The following is a 21,462-nucleotide window of genomic DNA, read 5'->3' as shown; positions in this document are numbered from 1 at the left end:
TCAATTTTCTCAAAATTGATTAAACTTATTTCTTCATGTGGTTGGTTCTGATTTCCAGGTGGGGGAAGAAACTGATCATCGTTGCCTCCCAGGACATGCGTTACAGGGCCTTGATTGGCTCAGAAGGGGATCCTGATCTGAAGCTCCCTGACTTCTCTTACTGCATTTTGGAGCGATTAGGCAGGTCTAGGTGGGAAGGAGAGCTCCAGCGAGACCTTCACAGCACTGCTTTCAAGTAAGGGGGAAGACTTTCTTCTCTGCTTTAAGTTATAGGGGCATCTATGCCCTGTACTTCAAAAACAGGGGCCTCTGACTCGTCTTCCCTGTTTCTGTCATCTCTGTGACTGAATCAGTCCTGTAATCTGTAGTGATTGGAAGCACAGTGTTTTCTTTTTGAAGAGACCTTAAGGTGACCATATAATTATTGTAAAACCAAAATAACTTTGAGAGTGAAAGGGTTGCCGAGGTTGTGGGCATAAGCTGAGACCGTCCCAGAGAAACCAGAATGTATGGCCACCCTAGTTATTGGCCACTACAGGATTAGAGATTCAGGTTTGATCAGCCTCTCATTAACCCTTTATTGTCTCCCATGCCAGCCATCCCTTTCTCGCTCCGTTTCCCCTTGCTGCTAATCCCCATCACCCAACTACTTTTCCTGGGGGATCCTGGGGTTGCTCTTTGGCTGAGGCTTGCCTTTTCTTTCCATGGCCATTGTTTCACGGTGACTGTACTTTTAGGTTAGCTAGATAAGAGATATGTGTCCCTCTGGTGTTTCTGTCCAAATGAGAGGCTTCATACATTGCGGGGTAAAAGCTGCCAAGAAAGCAACATAACACAGCCTACACTCTTTCTGTCTGCCAGGGTTGATGCTGGGAAGCTTCACTATCACAGAAAAATACTGAACAAAAACAGGCTCATTACCATGCAGTCACATGTGATCCGATTACCCTCTGGAGCCCAGCAACACTCAATCCTCCTCCTCCTGAACCGGTTTCATGTGGACAGGTACAGTGTGTACAGAAGAAAGCATTAGGTTACTTTTATATTGCAGCCATGTGTGCTATGCCTTTAAAAATCATAGAAACCAAACCAGAATATGACTCTTTAACTTCTTAAAAAAGGTATTTACTGTTTATTTCTGATTATGAAGCTCAGTTATGCTACTTAGAAAACCTAGAAATTATACCAAAAACGAAGAAAAAAATTACCTGTAATCTCACAACCCAGCAATGTGCTCTGAATTCGTTTTTCCAGTAAAAATATTTTTTTAAAAAGTTGAATTTTATTTATTTTGGTGGAAGAATTGTGGTTGAAGTTTCTTTTCTATTATGTCAATTTCAAATTGGGATGTTTTTACAGCAGATGACCATAATAATCAGACCATATGGATGAGATGGTAAGGTTCTGCTAAAATTATTATTATTCATGATGATACTATTACAACCGTGTTCCCCAGCCCAGAGATAATAGCAAGCTGGGAAAATATGCATATTCCGTCTGACAGTAAGGAGCCTCTGGGAGTGAGTAGTTATCCCTGACTCTGTACTTCTCTCTGTTGGGGTAACTAATTACCTGGTACAGGAATGGGGGAAAGGAACATTTCCAGCATAGAGAGGTCTCAGCCTCCAGTCCATAACCCCACACCATTCTTTGTTAGAGGGACAGAAACCAGAGTGGGGGAAGGTCGAGCTGGTGCAGGACCCCTAGGATAAAGAACCTGGGGTAAGTAGACTCCAACCCCCCCCAGGGCCTGGCGACCAGAGCTACTTGGTGGTGGTGCAGGCAGACAGTGCTAAGGGAGACAGGTGGGCAGACCTCTCCTTGGACCACAGAAGTGACATTGTGAGTTCCCCCTGAACAAGTGGCAGAGGCCCTGACTTTTAGCCCACTGGCCAGGCACACCCTCCAAAGGGTGAGGAGTAGTGAGCACTCTCAATAAATGTGAATTGTAAAGTTTACAGTGCCAACTCTGTAGCCAGAACCTTGCCCAAAGGAAGTACTTAATACACATGTGTAGACTGATCACTGACTAAGGATTTCCAACCAAACAAAACCAAACCCATTGCTGTCGAGTTGATTCCAACTCATAGCGATGCTATAAGACAGAGTAGAACTGCTTCATAGGGTTTCCAAGGAGCAGCTGGTGGATTTGAACTGCCGACCTTTTGGTTAGCCGCCGAACTCTTAACCACTGCACCATCAGGGCTCCAAGGATTTCCAGGAATGAAAATTATCATTGTACTCCTGTCAAAATATCCTCAACTCCTAACTTGCCTTCAAGCCTAGATTTTGGAAATACTGTATTGGAGAGAATTCATGCTTTATGAATTCACATTTTAATTATTTAGCCATCGTACTTATTAGTTAAATACTTGTTATCACCAATCTCCTGGTTGGTATGTAGCCCATGATCTACATAGAACATAGGGTGGCAGCCATGGATAGCAGAGAGAACCCTAGATTAAGTCAAGATCTGTGTTTAAACCTTTACCACTTACTGGGCAAAGTCACTTGACCTCTTTGAACCACCATTTCCTCTTCTATAAAATGGCTGTCACACAGTGTTTGGTACTAGATCATACTGGGTAAGTTCCTTCACTTTCATTTGTTGAGATGCGGTAAAAATGAAGTGAGTGCAGTCTCTGTACCATACATGTCCTTCACCTTCACCTTCCCTAGGTCTGTGGATAGTTAAAGCCAAGATGTCCTTCCCAGCTTAACTGATATACGAGAGTCCTCCCTGCACCAGCCTTCCCTAGGAGCACACACCCAAGGAACTCTTAACTCTTTTCATAGCTTCCTGTGGTGACCATTAGCTTGGAGGCATTTGTGATGATATCCACCTTACAGAATAAACACGGCATGGAAGGTGGGATTGAGCATGCCAGTGAAGTCAGAGGTCAGAGCCAGGGCTTCAGACTCAGAGAGTCCTCATGACGCAGTGAAGAGAGCACTGGATTCTGAGGAGAAGACTAGGTTTGCATATTGCGCCTGAGCTTTCAAACAACCAGTTAACTTCTTTATGAAATGGTCCCCGTCCTTCCTCACCGAACACTTTTTAAAGAAATATATGAGATGCTTCCTAAACCATATTATAAAAACGTAAAGAGTTTTAAAGAACCACTTCGTTCAAGTTTAGCCGTAGAGTCTAGTCTGTACACTGCTACTCAGTAGTTTGTAACCTGAACATGTGACTGAACTGCCCAGTACCTGTCAAATGCAGGGGTTGGACTGGATGATCTTTGAGACCTGAGACGAAGGTTCTGAGGTTTGATATGTTGTCATTTAAGTCTTGTCTTGTCGTTTTTAAAAAGCAGGTGGTCTTTAGCAGTAGGTTTGGGAAAATGAACTGCATTCTGTTTCCTGCAGGAGGAGTAAGTACGACATCCTCATGGAGAAGCTTTCAGGTGTGCTGAGTACACGGAGTAACCAGATAGAGACACTGGGAAAGCTGAGGGAAGAACTGGTGAGCCGCTGGGGGGCTTCCCGGCTCCTGGGCTGAATGTGATCTGTCCCACTGCTTGGAGCTCTTTGTCAAATGCAGATGCATTGCAACCCAAAGCCCTGCAATGGACGTGAATATCCCTAGCCAGGAAACAAATGGGATTTTCCTTTGGGTTACAGAACGAAAAAAGTGCTCAATTCTTAACATAAATTCCTGTTTTCATGACTGACTTCATTTTCCCCGGGGTTTGCTTGAGGACTTCCGTAGTTCATATGGAATTGTAAATCTTGGCCTTTAGATTTACTTTTGTACTGAAGTTTGCAACTTTGAACCCAGTGGTTTTATGCTGAAATAGCAAAGTGACTGTACGGAGAAGGAAGTGAGATGACATAAGGAGAAAAGCTACTACTGACCTGCTTTGTCTTGGGCCCAGGAATAGAGGCAGCGATAAAGGGAGAATGGAGAGGAAGAACATATACAGTCTTCAGTGGAAGTTAGGAAAGAACCAGCATTGGAAATGGGAGAATAAATAAGATTGCCCTGTAGGCTAAACAGTAAAATGTAAAGCCATATTTTAGAAAAGATGAATGTAGAAGAGGTAAGTTTTTTGACTAACAGTAATTAGTCCCCAAAGGAACCTGGGTTATAGTCTGATTATAGATACCAGCTAATCCTTCTTGCTTCTCACCTTAAGCTGCGCTGGTAAAGCTCTAGTTGCTGATTTCGTTTTTCGGAGGGGAAGGGGGCCTCTTCTCCATTGCTAGATGCCTTGCATCCTCGAGTCTCTTTAAAGCAGAGATTACACACTGGAGGTATGTGGGGTAGATTTGGCCTGTATGTTGTTAAATTTAACCCAGCATTTACAAGAATCAAGATTTCACATAAAAATCTAGGCTTCCAGCTTCCCTTGGAGAAAATTAAGCTCTGGCAAGTTGCAGCCTCATGGCAGTAGTTAGCTGGAGCTAGTTGTACACCGACCAGCTCCCCACCTCTCTCCCCACCTCTTGTCACCTCTGAGACACCAAGTCAGTTGCTTTTTGTCATTACACGTTCAGTGCTGTATATGTGGCAGGAAAGAGACATTTCTGTATATCTGAGTCTCTATCTAAAGTGGAAAACAAAAGGTAGACCTCTCTTAAGAGGCCAGAGTAGAAATGAAGACCCCTTCTACATGCTAACTAAGCGAATATCTGACCACTTTGCTTATTTATGTAGTACTTGTCTGGCCCATGCAGACACTGGAGACTGAAGGTCTGGGCCCTGCAGGGTCACTCGGGGGCAGAGGTGATGGTGTAGTCTGGCCTCAGGCCAGCAGTATGGACTATGTAGGTGACAAGATTTGATTGTTACAGGACATTGTTTCATTTATTCCTTTAACAAATACTTCAGTGAGTGTCTCCTTTGAGTCAGAATTGTTCTGCAATAAGATTATAAAAATCAATGAGGACGACAGGTGGCACACTGTTGTGGAGCAGCCTAGTGGAGGGGCAGGCGTGTGGGCCCACACTTAGAACAGAGAGTCATATCGGAGAATGTGTCTGAGCTAGGAGGGAGAAGCGCACTCTTCAGAGAGCTGAGAAAAGCTTCACAAAGAAAGTTGATGTTGTGCTGGGCTTTGAAGATTAAGCGTTCCCAAGTAGACAGAGGAGAAATGGCATTTCAGGCAAGGGAGACCAGCTTGAGCAAAGGCATGGAGTCATGAGAGGTTGTAGGACATCTTCAGAGATCAGCAATGACGCTGTGTGGGGCCAGGTCAAAGTGTGCTTCGGGTAGGGGAGTAGCAGCAGATGTGGCTGGAAAGGAAAATGGACCAGATAAGAAGAGTTCTGGTAGCTGATGGTGGTTTCACAGTCCGTGGGAGGTGTAAACATTAATGTGCTCAGCTGCTAACCAAAATTTTGGAGGTTCAAATCCTCTCAGAGGCACCTTGGGAGAAAGGCCTGGTGATTTACTTCTGAAAAATCAGCTGTTGAAAACCCTATGGAGCACAGTTCTCCTCTGACATGCATGGGGTCGCCTTGAGTTGGAATCTACTCACCAGTAACTGGTGGCAGTTTATAAGTGAGGAAATTACAAGAAGAGGGTTTAGGAAGAGGAAATGGTGAACGGAAGAGATTGCAGGCAGGGTGGTGAGGGGGATGTTGTTGCCTCAGGCCAGGATGTGGGCCCGAATTACTTGAGAAACATTTGAGGCGAAACTAACAAGACTTGGTGTATGATGAGCCAGGATTTAGAGGTGAATAGTGAACAAGGAATCTTAAGATGAAGCCCGTGGCTTGAGTGGGCTAAAGTGATTGGCTCTCACTGAAGTAGAATGGGGCTAGGAAGTGAGCTCCATGAGAGCAGGGACTGTGCCTGTTTGTTCAGTGCAAACCGCTCCCCTCCACTATGAGGACAGCCCCTGGCACAGGGTAGATATTCAGTAGATATTTGTTGAATTAATACATGAATATGGTAGAGAGTATAGAAACAGGAACAAGTTTGCATGGGAAGGAGGTACACAACAAATTTGATTTTTGGATTTGTTGAGTGTGAGAATCTTCTGGAATGTTCACTTGGTGATGTCTAGTCAGCACCTGGAAGTAGGGGTCACAGGGAGCTGAGCAGGATTTAGGGAATAATTAGCCTATGGATAAAGTTGATGCCATGAATATACATGCTTTTTTTTGTTTTTTTTTGGTCCTATTCCTTTCTTCTCTTTTTACTTGGCAGATTGTGTGAATTCTTGATGGTGTCCTCCCAGAAGGCAGGACTACATCATCCTCCATCACTTAGGATGGTCCAAGGCTTAGTACCATATGTTTAGGGCTGGGGTTTGATGGATGAGTTTCAAGAGGGTCTTTCCGTGATGCTGGGGGCACGGCTAGATTAACGATAGGTGCCATTTACAAACCAGTGGTTTGAATGAGCCATATGTGAGTCCTCTGTATTTCTTTGATGGCCATATGTTCTGCGGCCCGACAACTAGAGTGCTGTCTAGTCTGAGACTTGATCACACATACGTGGCAGTGGCAGCCCACAGACGTTTGTTCCTTCTCTCCCCAAGAGTGTAAGAGGAAACTTGTAAGACTCAACTGACAAGTCTTAGTCATGAGCGCCTCCTGTTCAGTCTGTAACTTCCAGCAGTGGTAACTCGTCTTACTATTCCAGGGGCTACAAATGCAAATGCCAGCAGTGGCCACGAGGGCAGTATGAATGAGGGAAATGGGCCAAGTGTAAAAACCAATTTGGATAGCAATATGGATTCAACAAATATTTAATTTTCCTGTCAACGACTGTAAGAGAAAAGCAGCGCAAAAACGGTGATAAACGGCAACTGACTTTCCGCCTCAGTATCAAAGGATCTGATAGGGAGTATGAAGGCCAGGAGACAGGTGCGCACCGTCAGAGGGAAGGCAGCTGCCTTCGGCGCCAGGTGACTGTTGCTCTGAGGACCCCAGTCCTAGGATTTGTTGCCAGATCTTGGTTTTTCAAGAGAAGCCAAAATCAGGTTTTTTTTTGTGTGTGAAATCGCTCACTTTTCAATGTTGGAAAGTTAATTAATTTTTTAAAACACATCATGCAGATGAAAAGACATGGCCTGCGCTAGAGGCTGCCCATTGGTGACACCTGCAGCTAGGATGTGCTTCTGATCATCTTGGTTGTAATGGCCTTAGAGAGATCTGAGAGTGATAGGATGGATATAATCAGCATCATTTTGTTGTGGCTTCACAGATAGACTAATCTTTTTTTTTTTAATTTATAAACATTATTTTAAATTTTCATTGTTTTTCCCGTGTTTTCCACTGCCACGTGTGAGAGGAGAGGTGTCTGTCTCTGTGTGTGGGCACACGCACTTGTATGTGTTTACTAATACCTAATACACTTACTTGATTCAAAATTCAAAACAATATTAAAAAGATAAGCAGTGAAGAAGCTCCTATCTCTACTGGGCTACATTCCCACCCTGAATATCCTTTCAGGATCACTTTAAGCGAACGTCTTTCCCCCGCTCATAATCAAAAGGCAGAATTGTTTATATACTGCTCTGCACTTGCTTTGTTCCCTTGAGAACGTAGCTCGGTGGTCTTTCTTCATTAGTAACTCTGGCGTTTTCTCCATCTTCTTTATGGCTGCATTTTTGTCCATGGTGTGTCCTTTGTCATTTACCAGTCCCCTTTTGATTTACATTTGGGTTGTTTCTCATCATTTGCTGTTATAACCAATATTGCAATGAATAACTTGTAATTTATTTTTTGAATTGAACTTTATTTTTTAAATTATTCAGGGATCATTTTAGGCTGAATTTATTCACCGATAGAATTGTTTGGAATCCCTTCTTGAATTTTTTAATTAGAATAATCAGTTAAGTCGGGTCCTGGACTTGTGTCCGTTGATGTGACTCTTCAGTAGTTTCAAACACCTTGCTCATATCTAATGGTAGCTTTTAAATTTTCTTTTGGCAGGGGCTGTGTGAAAGGACATTTAAGCGTTTGTACCAGTACATGCTGAGTGCTGGACTAGCTAAGGTGGTGTCTCGTCCCTTACAAGAAATTCACCCTGAATGTGGACCTTGTAAGACAAAGAAAGGTAATGACACAGTCTCTGCGTCTTATTCCGTTGGCTGTGTGGATGGCTTTCACTTCTCTCTTTGAAGCTTTAAGCCTTTCTCATGGCATTGTGCCTTAAATTATGATGACTTCACATATGTATTCAGCAATTTATTCCTCGGTGCCTAGCTCAGGACCTTCTAGATAGAAAGTGCTCAGAAAATGTTTGCTGAATGAAAGCATTTCTAACCTCCAGCAAACATCGCTACTTGTATGTCCCTTCAGAATTTCAAAATTCATTGTGTCTAAAAAACAAGTTCATCTTTTCCTTCTTACACTAGGCCACTATTCATTCCTGAGCCAGCAATTTTTAAGTATCTCTCTTTGTTGTATGATCTCATTATCTAGCCCTGTGAGGTAGGTGGTATTATCATCATTTTACATGTAAGGAAACTAAAGTAAGTAACTTACATAAGGTTAAATAATCAGTTAGCAGCAGAGGTGATATTTGAACCTTCTAAGAAATTTATACCAAGGACTAAATAAAACTTTCAAAATCTTCTTTAGTTCTTTTATTTTTCCTCTATTCTTAATTTTTGTCCCATGCTGTTTTAACCCTCCCGATTAACTAAAGTCATTTAAAAAGCCAGAGCTTTCAGCAATAGGTGATAAGTGGAATATATGCATTTATCTTCCCTTTACCCAAACTCTCCCATGGAAGCAGCAGTCAGGAAATCAAATGACGTATTGCATTGGGCAAATCTGCAAAAGATCTCTAAGGTGTGCCTGACCCAAGCCATGGTATTTTCAATCGCCTCATGCATGCAAAAGCTGGACAGTGAATAAGGAAGGCCAAAGAACTAATGCATTAGAATTATGGTATTGGCAAAGCATAGTGAATATACCATGGACTGCCAGAAAAACAAATAAATCTGTCTTGGAAGAAGTACACCCAGAATGCTCCTTTAAAGCAAGAATGAAGAGACTTCATCTCATATACTTTGGACCTGTTATCAGGAGGGACCGGTCCCTGGAGAAGAGCATCATGCTTGGTAAAATAGAGGGTCAGCAAAAAAGAGGAAGACCCTCAGAGATGAACTGACACAGTGGCTGCAACAGTGGGCTCAGACATAGCAGTGATTGTGAGGATGGTGCAGGACCGGGCAGTGTTTCATTCTGTTGTACACAGGGTCACTGTGATTCAGAACTGACTCTATGGCACATAATGACAACAACACCCAAACTCTATCATAATTATGATAAGATGTATGGAAGGAATAAACCCACAAGTACAAAGAGAATAGGACAGGAAATGACAGCAGAGAAAGTTGTCAGCATTTTGGAAGTTCAAAGGCAGGTGGACAAATGGTAGCTGACTGAGCAGACTGGGGAAGCTAAATGCCTGTGAAGGAAGAAAGCCAAGAATTGGCACCTCAAAACACAAAATAAACTAAAAATTGGATATTCTAGGTACCTTTGAAAAAGCACAAACGTGACTGGAGCTGGAGGCAGGAGGTTGATAGTGTCTGAGAATATGAGAAGCAGTTGCACCCTAGGTCCCCTCCCCTACTTTCCACAGCCAGGTAACAAGCTCTTTTCCCCAAAGACAGAAAATTGGAATTATCTTGAGAGAGGATGAGCTGGAGGGTTTCTAGACTCACAGACGCACACCCATCTAGGGACAGGGTGCTGGCTAAATATGGGGGTTTGGTGACAATCTCCATACCCTAGAAGGTGAGATGCCCTCAGCACCTTTCCCAATTTCCCTCCTAGAACGCTGGCAGCCAGACTTACAGTCCCCTAGGCCAGAGGTTGGACCTTCATTTTCTGCAGAAACTGACCAGTCTAAGAAAAGAATCCCCCAGATAGTGAAATCTGGAGGTTTCCCAACAAAATAGCTGAACCCTCCCTGCTCACCCTACACTGAAGCCCACACAATGGCAACCTCTCCCTCCTCCCCACTGTCCAACCAAGGCACAGAGTTTATGGGCAGCATTTTAATGCTTCACCAGGCATTTGAGAAAAACTCTAATATGAAAGTAAGAGAAACTGTATTATGTTTCCAAATTAAGGAAACACAAAGTGGAGACTAGAAGGAAGTTAAAAAAAAAAAAGAATCCTCAGAGAAAAGAGAAGGTTTTGCATCCATGAAAGCAGAGCAAGAGGCTATAAAGAAAAGACATGCAGAAAACAAAAGAGAGCTCTTGGAAAAAACAGGACTGTTGCAACTGAAGATTTAGTGGTAGGGGAGATAGTAAGATCAGGCTGAGAAAATCTTCCAGAAAGAGCAAAACCTCAAAGAGATGGAAATTGGAGAGCCAACTTGAAAATAAGAGGCAGAGCCTGAAAGACTCAACATCCACATAATGGGGGTTCCAGAGAGAGAAAGTGCAAAGGAGAGCAAGAGGGGGCGTGAGCTTGTTGTGCATAAAGGAAGCAGGAAGGAGATTATGAGAAATGACACAGGAATTTTTCCTGATCTGAAGGACATGAGTTTCCATATCAGAAAACCTATCAGGTGCTTAGCATAATGAGTGAAAAGAAAACCGTACCAAGGCCCAACATTCTGAGACTTCAGCAGTCTGCCCTTTTGTGTCTGGGTTATTTCACTTAACCTAATATTTTAAATGCTCATCAATGTTGTAGCAAATATTAAAATTACATTGCTTTTTATGACTGAATCATATTCCATCGTATGTATATACTGCATTTTGTTTATCCAGTCATCTGTTGAGGGACAGTTGGATGGTTTTCACTGTTTGGTTATTGTGAATATTACTGCAGTGAACACTGGTGCACAAGTATCTGTTTGAGTTCCTGCTTTCAGTTATTTGGGGTCTATATACCTGGGAGTGGAATTGCTGGCTTGTATTGGCTGCTCACTGAAAGAAAGGTCAGCGGTTCAAACCCACCAGTGGTTCCATGGAAGAGAAGAGCTGATGATCTGCTCCTGTAAAGATGACAGCCTGGGAAACCCTGTGTGTGGGGGGGGCAGGTCTGCTCTGTCCTATACGGTCGCTGTTAGTCAGAACAACAATAACGTGGTAGTTGTGTTTAATTGTTTGAGGAACTGCCAGACTTTTCCACAGCAGCTGCACCGTATTACATTCCCACCAGCAATGGACGAAGGTTCCAGTTTCTCCACATCCTAGCCAGCACTTGTTATTTTTCTATTTTTTTTAGTAATAGCTATCCTAGTGGGGGATGAAGTGGTATCTCATTGTGATTTTGATTTGCGTTTCCCTTGGGACTAACGATGTTGAGCGTCTTTTCATGTGCTGATTAGCCATTTGTATATCTTCTTTGGTAAAATATCTATTCAATTCCTTTGCCCATTTTTGAAATGGGTTGTTTGTCTTTTTGTTATTGTAGGAATTTTTTATGTGTTCTAGATATTCAGCCTCTGTCAGATACGATTTGTGAATATTTTCTCCCATTCTCTGGGTTGTCTTTTCACTTGCTTGATAATGTCTTTGATGCATAAAAGTTTTTTTTATTTTGATGAAGTCCAATTTATCTATTTTGTCTTTCGTTGCTTGTGCTTTTGGTGTCATATCTAAGAATCCACTGCCAAAAAAACCAGTAAAACCTATGAAAGCCAGCACCTGTGTAGGGTGGAAACCTGTCAGAGAAGGAAAACTCAAATATTTTCCACTATTAGAGAGTGATAGAAAAGTGGTAAGACTGCACCCTGTCAAAGGTGGAAAACTTGTGAGACCTGGAAAAACAAGGCAGTCCTGTCAAGTTCCAGCTCTCACAAATTTCACTGTATAAGGTCTTGACGATTAATCTGTGTGTTTTCTTCTAAGAGTTTTATGGTTTTAGCTGTTACATTTAGATCTTTGATCCATTTTGAGTTAATTTTCATATATGGTATGAAGTACGGGTCCAACTTCATTCTTTTACATGTGGCGATCCATGTCCCAGCATCATTTGTTGAAGAGACTATTCTTTCACCATTGAATGGACTTGGCACCCATATAGAAAATCAGTTGGCCATAGATGTACGAGTGTATTTCTGAGCTCTCAATTCTATTCCATTTGTCTGTATGTCTATCCTTATGCCAGTACTACACTATTTTGATTATTGTAGCTTTGTAGAAAGTTTTGAAATTAATAAGTGTGAGCTCTCCTACTGTGTTCTTTTTTAAGATTTCTTTGGCTATTTGGGGCCCCGTGCAATTTCATGTGAATTTGAGGATTGGCTTTTCATTTCTGCAAAGAAGGCTGTTGGAATTTGGTAGGGACTGCGATGAATCTGTAGATTGCTTTTGGTAGTATTGACATCTTAATAATATTAAGTCTTCCAATCTATAAACACAGGATGTAGTTCCATTTTTTTAGGTCTTGTTTAATTTCTTTCAGCAGTGTTTTGTAGTGTAAGTCTTTCACCTCTGTGGTTAAATTTATTCCTAGGTATTTTACTCTTTTAGATGCTATTGTAAATGGAGTTGTTTTCGTAATTTCCTTTTCAGATCATTTAGTGCTGGTATACAGAAACACGACTGATTTTTGGGTGTTTATCTTGTACCCTGCCACTTTGCTGTATTCATTTGTTACCTCTAGCAGCTCTCATGGATTCTTTGGGATTTTTATGTTTAGGATCATGTCATCTGTGAATAGAGATAATTTTATTTCCTCCTTTCCAGTTTGGATGCCTTTTGTTTCTTCTTCTTAACCTAATTGCTCTGGCTGGCACGTCCAATACAATGTTGAATAGCAATGGTGACAGCAGACATCTTTGTCTTGTTGCAGATCTTAGGGGGAAGAGTCCCTAGTTCTTAACACATCCCTCAGTGCTGAATAAATGTGTAGTTAACTGAATGGCTGGAGCCCAAGGCCATCAAGGGAAAGAGTGGGTGACGTTGGCCTTGAAATAGAAAGGAAATCAGAAAGTATTGCTGGGTTCTGTGGCAAGAAAGAGAACGTCCAAGGAACTGGGAGGTATCCCGGGAAACCTAACTGTTAGGGGATTCCCCAGCATTTGATGTGGAATTATGATTATCTGAATGCCTGAAATAGTAATGACTGATGAGTCTATTATTTTTATTTCCTGGCGGGTTATTTTAAAAAGCATTAAAAATAAACAGGCTGGAGTGATTTTATTTGTAAAGAGAAACTAAGGAGGAAATGCCCGTGTAGAACCATTTACACTGGGCAGGCGGCCATGGAGAAAGGCTTCTCCCAGGGTTGAGGAGCCCAGAAGTTCAAACTGAAACTCAAAACTAACAGACACCTTAATGCATTTTGAAGTAAGATAGCACTGGGTTAGAATTCTTATTCTGTCACTTTCTGGTGGGTTGACCTTCAGCAGTTATTTGACCTCTCTAAACCTCAATTTCCTCATCCCGATTGTTTGGGGATAATAATCACCACCTTCCAAGGTGTTTTGAGGTTTACAGGAGACAATATAAACAGAGCAGAGGGGTCCCAAATTGGTAGCCTGTAGGCTGGACCTGGCAATGTATTTTGCGTGGCTCACGGTGTTTGTTTTAATTGAATTAGTTGCTGGCGTTTAAAAATCAGAAATTTCACCTAGAAAGTCAGACTTTCAACTTGTCTGCATAGGTAAGATTAGGCTACATTGAACCGCATTTCCTCAACAGTAATTGGCTAGGCAGAGAGCTACTACCCCCTTTAGAGGGGGCCCTCGTTCTGCATTCACCAAGGACTCCCACTTCCTGGTGTGGAACCCAAAGCCTGCTTCACTCTGGGGTGTTATCCACCTGACCCTTGAAGGCATGTCTTTTCCTCACCATGCTCAACCCCAGATGTAGCACCTAGAATGAGACCTGTCACACAGTTAGTGGCCCAAGTTTTCTTTAGACCTAGTGCTGGGAGGAGAGAAGGGTCAGCATGACTCAGAGCACAGACTGGGTACTAAGGATAGTGGTGGCTTTAGCTCCTTGGGATTAAGAACACAGGCACCCAAGGTGATAACAGTCAGAAATTTTAGATTGTCTTTCTCGCTCCCGCGTGCATACACACACAGCCCATTCTGGTCAAGGACATACTTGAGTCCCATGATGGTCTTTTCACTCATACTGTTACCCACCTTTCTGTTGCTCACTCCCGTATCACATCATATCTCAGTTATTTATTTACGTAGCTTTTTCCAGCTAGGTTGTGAGCTCCTGGAGGGTGGTGGCCATATCGCTTATATGGTTTATATCCTTAATGCCTCTGCAGTGTTTGCTCAGTTGCTATCGAGTCGAATCGGACTTGTGGCAACCCATGCATGACAGAGTAGAACTGTGTTCCATAAGATTTTCAAGGGCTGATTTCTCAGAAGTAGATCACTGAGCCTTTCTTCCAGTGTGCCTCTGGGTGGACTCAAATTTCCAATCATTGGGTTAACAACTAAGTGCATTAACTGCATCACCCAAGGCCACGTTCTAGAACAGAGTAGGTGCTAAGTAAATGTTTGGCAAGTTTAATTTAATTAAGTGCCACTCCAGTTACTTTCCTTATGCAGGAGACAAGGTCTGAATGCACAGTTTTCTGTTCTGTTTTGCCATGAGCTTTGTCGTCCCAGTTTGCAAAATTAACATAAAATCCTCTAAGGCATTATGGAGTAGAGAAGACTTAAATAATAAATAAAGATGATGTATTACTTCATGTAAATTTACAGGTGTGAAACTCCGTAAACAAAGAGTTTGACTTCAGGCATATTTAAAATGCATTACGGAAAGCTGCAGTGAATCTGTTTTGCAAAAAGGAAAAAAACCTCAGTAATGGAAACAGTCACTCCGAACTGATCTGCTTTGCAAATTTGGATTATTTTCTTCAAGTGCTTTCCAGTCATCCTGTGTTTATGAAAATGTGCTGGGAAAAGTAAGCAAGATAAACAGAAGTTAATTTTGCTATCCTTCAGAAAATGATCACAGTTGGAAGCGATTGACAGAGGTTGTGTTCTCCAGGGCTGATGACTGAGGTGGTCATTTGAGCGAGTTTACCAGGTTCAGGGAAGAGGTGAATCTAGCTTTGCATATGATGAGGGAGATGGCAGGCTCCACAGCTGTTGCCTCTGTGACTCTTAAAAAATAAAAAACGAGTTCAACAAGGTTGCAGGATACAAGATAAGTGTACAGAAATCAATTGTGTTTCTATGCACTTGGAATAAGCAATCTGAAAATGAAATTAAGAAAACAACTCCATTCACAATAGCATCAAAAAATAAATAAATAATAAATGTGACAAAAGAAGTGCCAAATGTACTGTGAAAACTAGAAAACATTATTGAAAGAAATTAAAGATCTAAATAAATGGAAAAGCATCTCGTATTTATGAATCAGAAAACTTAACTTGGTTAAGATGGCAGTACTCCCCAAACTGATCTCCAGATTCAGTCCCCATCAGAATCACAACTGACTGTAGAAATTGTCGAGCTGATCCTAAACTTCATACGGAATTGCAACGAATCCAGAATAGCCAAAACAATCCTGAAAAGAAGAATAAAGTAGGAGGATTCAAATATCCTGATTTCAAAACTTAATACAAAGCAACAGTAATCAAGACAGTGTGGTACTAGCACAAAAATATGCATACAGATTCAATGGAGTAGAATTGAGAGCCCGGAAATAAAGTCGTAAATCCATGGTCAACTGATTTTTGACAAGAATGCAAAGACTGTTCACGCAAAGACTGAGCAAAAGAATGCCATATTTTTCTGCAAAGAACATGCCATTATATGTTTTTTTGCCAACCACACCCTCCCCTCCAGATATTTTTGTAAGTGTGCTATGCTATTTTTTTACATGTTGCTGTAAAAAGAATTAGCATAGCGTACTCTCAAAAATACCTCGAAGGGGTAGGGCGCAGTTGGCAAAAAACATAGGCCGCACATGTTATTTGCATAAAAATATGACAGTCTTTTTTTTTTTCAGCAAATAATGCTGAAGCAACTGCATAGCCAAATGCAAAGGAATGAAGTTGAACCCCTACCTCACAGCTTATACAAAAATTTATTCAAAATGGATCAAAGACCTAAATGTAAGAGCAAAAGCAGTAAAACTCTTGGAAGAAGACGGGTAAATCTTCGTGACCTTCTGTTTGGCAAAGGATTCTTAGATATGATGCCAAAAGTTCAAGCAACAAAAGAAAAAATAGATAAATTAAACTTCATCAGAAGTAAAAACATTAGTGCTTCAAAGAATACTGTAAGAAAATGAAAAGACGACCTACAGAATGGGAGAAAATACTTTCAAATCATATATCTGATAAAGAATTTGTATCTAGAATATATAAACAACTCTTATATCTCAATAAAAAGACAACTGAATTAAAAATAGGCCAGGAATCTGAATAGACATGTCTCCATAGAAGATATACAAATGGCCAATAAGCGCATGAAAAGATAACATCATTAGTCATCAGGGAAATGCAGATCAAAACCACAATGAAATACTATTTCGCTCCTACTAGGATAGTTAGAATCAAAAAGTCAGATAACAAGTATTGGCAAGGAGAAATTGGAAGCCTCATACCCTGTCTGGCAGATCCTCACATAATTAAACATAGAGTTACCATATGACCCAATAATTCTTCTTCTTATTAGTTGCCATTGAGTGGATTCTAACTCATGGCAACCCCCTGTGTTATAGAATAGAACTGCTCCACAGGGTTTTCTTGGCTGTAATCTTAATGGAAGCAGATTGCCTGGCCTTTTTCTTCCTAAGTACCTCTGGATAGGTTCTTCTCCTAGGCGTATACCCAAAAGAATTGAAAACATATGTCCACACAGAAAGTTGTATATGAATGTTTATAGGGACATTATTCATAATAGCCCAAATGTGGAAACAACCCAACTGTCCATCAATGGACAAATGGATAAATAAAATGTGGTATATCCATACAATGCAATGTTATTCATCCATAAAAAGGAATAAAGTACTGAAACATGCTACAATATCGATGATCCTGGAAAACATGTTGAGTGAAAGAAGCCAGTCACAAAAGACCACATACTATATGATCCCATTCATATGAAAGTCCAGAAAAGGGAAATCTGTAGAGACAACATAGATCAGTGGTTGCTTAGTGCTGAGGGAAGAATAGAGGGATGATACAGGGATGATAGCTAAAGGGTACAGGGTTTCTATTTGAGGTGTGATGGAAATGTTTTAAAATTGTGATGAAGGTTGCACGTGTATATGAATATACTAAAAGCCACTGAATTTTATACTTAAATAGGCGAATTATATGGTACAATTTTCCGCACTTACTGACTGTCATTATTGGACATTTCACATTTACGACAATAGTAAAAAAATCTACTGTCCTACTCTTTTGTGCATTAATGATGTGCATCTGGCAGTAACAAACGCCAAGGTGCTAGCTTTGATTGTTATGCGTCACCTTGGCTGGACCATGATTCTCAGTGGTTTGGCAGTTATGTAATGATGTAATTTGGAAATTATGTAATGATGTAGTCATCGTCCATTTTGTGATCATCCTTCATTTTTGCATAACACCGGATTTCACATGACAACCTGGTCTTTGGAACCTAACCATGTTGATAAGTGAGGAGAGGGTGTGTTTTTAATTATATGAGTTATATCTCAATATACTTTAAAATTTTTTAATTAAATAAGTAAAAATGAAAACCAAAAAACGCTTATAACAGGGTACAGCAAACTAAATTAAAACCATTAAAATGGAAAAAGGGGACATTTAAAGACTTACAGTAGGATTAAAGTATACAAGCTAAGAAAAAAGAAATGAGGCATATTAAGAATGATTAAAATGCAATAAAATAAATATAAAATTTTAAAAAGCTTTAAGCCATGGAATTAAAAAGCATGAAGCTCAGAAAAACAAAGCTTTTAAAGGTTGAGCATAAACATAAAAGGAATAGAAGAAGATAATGAGAAATTAGAAGTCTAGAAAACTAATAGTGCTAAGAGGGAAAAAAAGAGTTAAAATAAGCAAGATTTCCCTAAGGTAAAAGTGACAAAGGTGATAAAAGGACACTAGCTAAAAATGAAATATAATTATTATCACTAATAATTAGGATAAATATACAAGAAATAAAGCATTTTAATATGATAACAATGAATAAAGCCAGGAACTAAAGGAGAGAGAAAGGGTAAAATCTGAAATGGCATAAATCCTGGATGTGAGTAACTGCAGGGCTGAGGCAGCTCCCCTGAGGGCCAGGCCTTTACCTGTATCAGCCCATAGGGCTCAGGTACCTGGGGAATGCGCCCCTTGGCAGGAGTGCTATTCCCAGGAGGGAACAAAGAGCTTACTCCATCCTGCGGACTGTGAGAGGTATCCTCTACCTTCGAGTAAGAAAACACGCCTGTCCAAGCTATGCTTTGGAAAGAGCATGCTGGCCATGCGTGGAAGGGGAGTGGAGTGGGAGCTGGGGAGCATTCTGGAGAATCAAGCTGGGGCAGACTACGGTTGACATGAGGTGAGGGGCCAGGGAGATTTTCCTCCATTGACCTTTCCACGGTGTAGCTGGCTGATTGCTTTGGAGGGGCTAAGAAGGGAATGCTGCCTGTTCTTGAAAGAGCCCAAAGGCAAGGCAGGGAACTTGTGAGCACATGAATGGCCATACAGGGTGGTCAGCATGGCAACTTGGGTACGTAGGTGCCAAGTAAAGTGACTGAGATTGTCTGGAACGTCACTGTAGAAAAAAGGGTATAGAGTAGGACCCAGTGCGTGGGGTGGTTGTGAGGACTCAACATGGTGGTCGTACATTCTGAAACAGTGCCTGGTTCAGAGCCCTCAAGAAAGGGCCTGCTGTTGTGTTTATCACTGCAGTTTACACAAAGCCCTTTCCATCCATCAGTCTCACTTAAAGAACCTTGGGGACTCAAACAAGGAGGTGGTGTTTGTACTGGATATTTAAAGATGAGTCTGAAACTCTGGCCCAAGAGCATTTATACTATCTCCTAAACCTTTCTAGGCCCCCACACATACTATTTTCAATGCCTTTGCTTCCCTGCACAGTTAGTAAGAAAAACGTTAGAGTCTGTGGGCCTGTCTTTGGGCATAAAAAAGAGGAAGGAACTGGGGGAGATTATACTATTCTGTTATAGTAATTTGTAGTCAGTCTTGTGTGGGGAGGAAGGCAGAAAACCATCAAGATAATATGCCAGGTGCTGTGCTAAGTGTTATTTCTTTTATTCTAATCCTTTTACCACTCCATGATGTCGGTACTATTTTTTCTGTCATTTCACTGATAAGGAAACTGAGGCACAAATCACTTGCCCAAGGGCACAGAGCTAGTAAGTGCTGGTATAGGGACTTGAACACAGAAAGCGGGACTCTTGAGCCTGTGCGTTTAATCCATCCTCCCCTCTATTGCCTCCCATGAGAGATGGCAGAACTAATGAGAAAATGAAAGGAGGGTCGCCGTTACTACCAGGTTATTCTAGACATGCTGTTACAATTACCCCCATTTTATAGATGAGGAACCCAAGGCTCAGAGAGGTAGGTCACTTACCCGTTAAGTGACCAGAACTCAAATCCAGGCTCATGTGAAGCCCAAGCCCATTACCTTCCATAAGCTGCCCTGGCCTCTCTGTTAAACTTGACCCTTTGCAGGAGCAGGAACTATGTCTTATTAATCTTTATGTGTCCGGCCCCAACAAATTATGAACTCAAATTGAATTAAAGGCCACAAGCAACCCCTGACATTTTCAGCCCAGGTGACTAGGTATGACATTTGATCCTCAAATCAGTGTTTTTCCAAGGCTATATTAATAATGGCAATAACTATGATACATATTATATGCCAGGCACTCTCCTAAGCACCTGGCATAAATTAGTTCAGTTGATCCTCATATCATCTCTTCGAGAAAGATACCTTTCTTGTCCCCATTTTATAGCTGAGGAAACTAAAGGCAAGAGAGGACATTTCATGTAGGCAAGGATACGCAGCTGGTGAGCGGCAGAGGTAGGTTCCCACCCTGATTGACTCCAGAGCCTGTACTTTTAACCTGTGCACTATACACCGCCCTGGTGCAGGGACCACAGCTCCCTCCTCCATCATTCCCCTGCTGCCCTAAATCCTTTGCTTCCAGCCTCTGGTCAGGCCTCTCCATGTGTACCAAAGGGAGTCACCTCCTCTGAACTGTCCCATTGGCTTGCTTATCTATCTGAATGACTCCCTGATGCTGAGCAGCCACCCTGCCCCTGTTCTTTCCTAGGTTGCGCAGGAGTGTGCGAGTGTGCTGGGGGCGAGCAGTGGTAACACACTCTGAATTTACGTGGCCTCTGCCTGGCTTCCCCTCTGTCCACTCATTCAAGAGGAAGTCTGCCCTGGTGCTCGTTTGTTCCCATCTGGCTTGTGTTCTTTCCCAGGTTAACAACCGGTGAGAGCACCATTTTGCTAGGAGGCCAGCTGAGATTTTTCCCTGGGAATGGGAGAAGCGTGGACTGTGGCTCCATTTCACAGCCACTTGGGGTTTTCGTTAACAATAAACAGTGCTTTCGGATGGAACTTTGGAAGCCTAACCTAGCCTGGTGGCCTAATTTGGAAGAAAGGCCACTTGCTAGCTCTGGGACTTCAGTCAGAGCACTCAGCCCCTCTGTGCCTCAGCTTTTCTTTTCTTAAAATGGCAAAAACAATAACTCGCAGAATCAACATGGTGGATAAGTAAAACGGCCTCTGAAAATACCTAACATGGTGCCTGGGTCATACTGAGTGCTCAGTAAGGATGCATGCCTTACTTCCTTCCTGCATCCTCAAAATGTCTAAACTGAGCCATCTTTTCCTCATGGTCCGGTGGAGCGTATTGTGGATCTTTGACACAAAAGAGCCAAGTGATTCCTTTGTGTGGAACTGCTGGCATTAGGACGCCACGTCTTTAAAATGCCTGAAACTCCTGTGCTTGTGAGAGTGTGCTGTGAGCTGGCTGGTTGTGCCTGTTCCTGCCTTTTGTTCCTGAAAAGAGAACCTTGCATCCAGGATCGCTGGTTGCCATTAGCAGGCACCTCAATTACTCTGGGGGGAATTGGTGGTCATTAAGGTGATAGCTCAAGTGGAGTGACAAGCCCCGTTTCCCCAGCATGGCTGCTTGCCAGGGTCTCACTCTGGCCCCATCTGCTTTTTGCTCTGGCTGACAGACAGACTGGAACAGGCTCCTTAAAAGAGGCAAGTGTGAGCAGAAGGAGTTTTAGTAATAAAAATGGAAACTCTGAGGCCTGGCAAAATGCCTAGTAACCCATTGCCGCTGAGTTGATTCCGACTCATAGCAACCCTGTAGGACAGAGTAGAACTGCCCCACAGGGTTTCCAAGGCTGTAATCTTTACAGGAGCAGTCTACCGTGTCTTTCTCCCACGGAGCAGCTGGTGGGTACGAACTACTGGCCTTTCAGATAGCTGCTTTAACCACTACGCCACCAGGGCTCCTTGGCAAGATGCCTCCTGGTCGGTAAAACTCTGGAACTGTGGAAAATGTATAAAGGGCCAGTGAAACTAATTACAGGTGGGCCCTTAGATTCACGAAGCACGAACACCGGACCAGGCACTGT

At 42.1% G+C, this 21,462-nt stretch overlaps 1 protein-coding gene across 2 annotated transcripts in view; it reads left to right on the top strand.

Annotated features, from left to right (window-relative positions):
• Window positions 1-21,462, top strand: part of GTF3C1 (general transcription factor IIIC subunit 1) — an 85,043-nt gene that overhangs the window by 11,857 nt on the left and 51,724 nt on the right. For both annotated transcript variants that reach the window (XM_023741006.1, XM_023741007.1), the window contains exons 3-6: window positions 59-235; window positions 862-1,005; window positions 3,370-3,466; window positions 7,891-8,014. In XM_023741006.1, the coding sequence (XP_023596774.1) occupies window positions 59-235; window positions 862-1,005; window positions 3,370-3,466; window positions 7,891-8,014 (542 nt within the window). The remainder of the gene's footprint in view (window positions 1-58; window positions 236-861; window positions 1,006-3,369; window positions 3,467-7,890; window positions 8,015-21,462) is intronic.

The sequence above is a fragment of the Trichechus manatus genome, unplaced genomic scaffold (assembly GCF_000243295.1).
Source record: "Trichechus manatus latirostris isolate Lorelei unplaced genomic scaffold, TriManLat1.0 scaffold00170, whole genome shotgun sequence".
NCBI lineage: Eukaryota > Metazoa > Chordata > Mammalia > Sirenia > Trichechidae > Trichechus > Trichechus manatus.
Note: the sequence above shows the minus strand (reverse complement) of the source record. Positions and strands in the feature narration are given on the sequence as shown.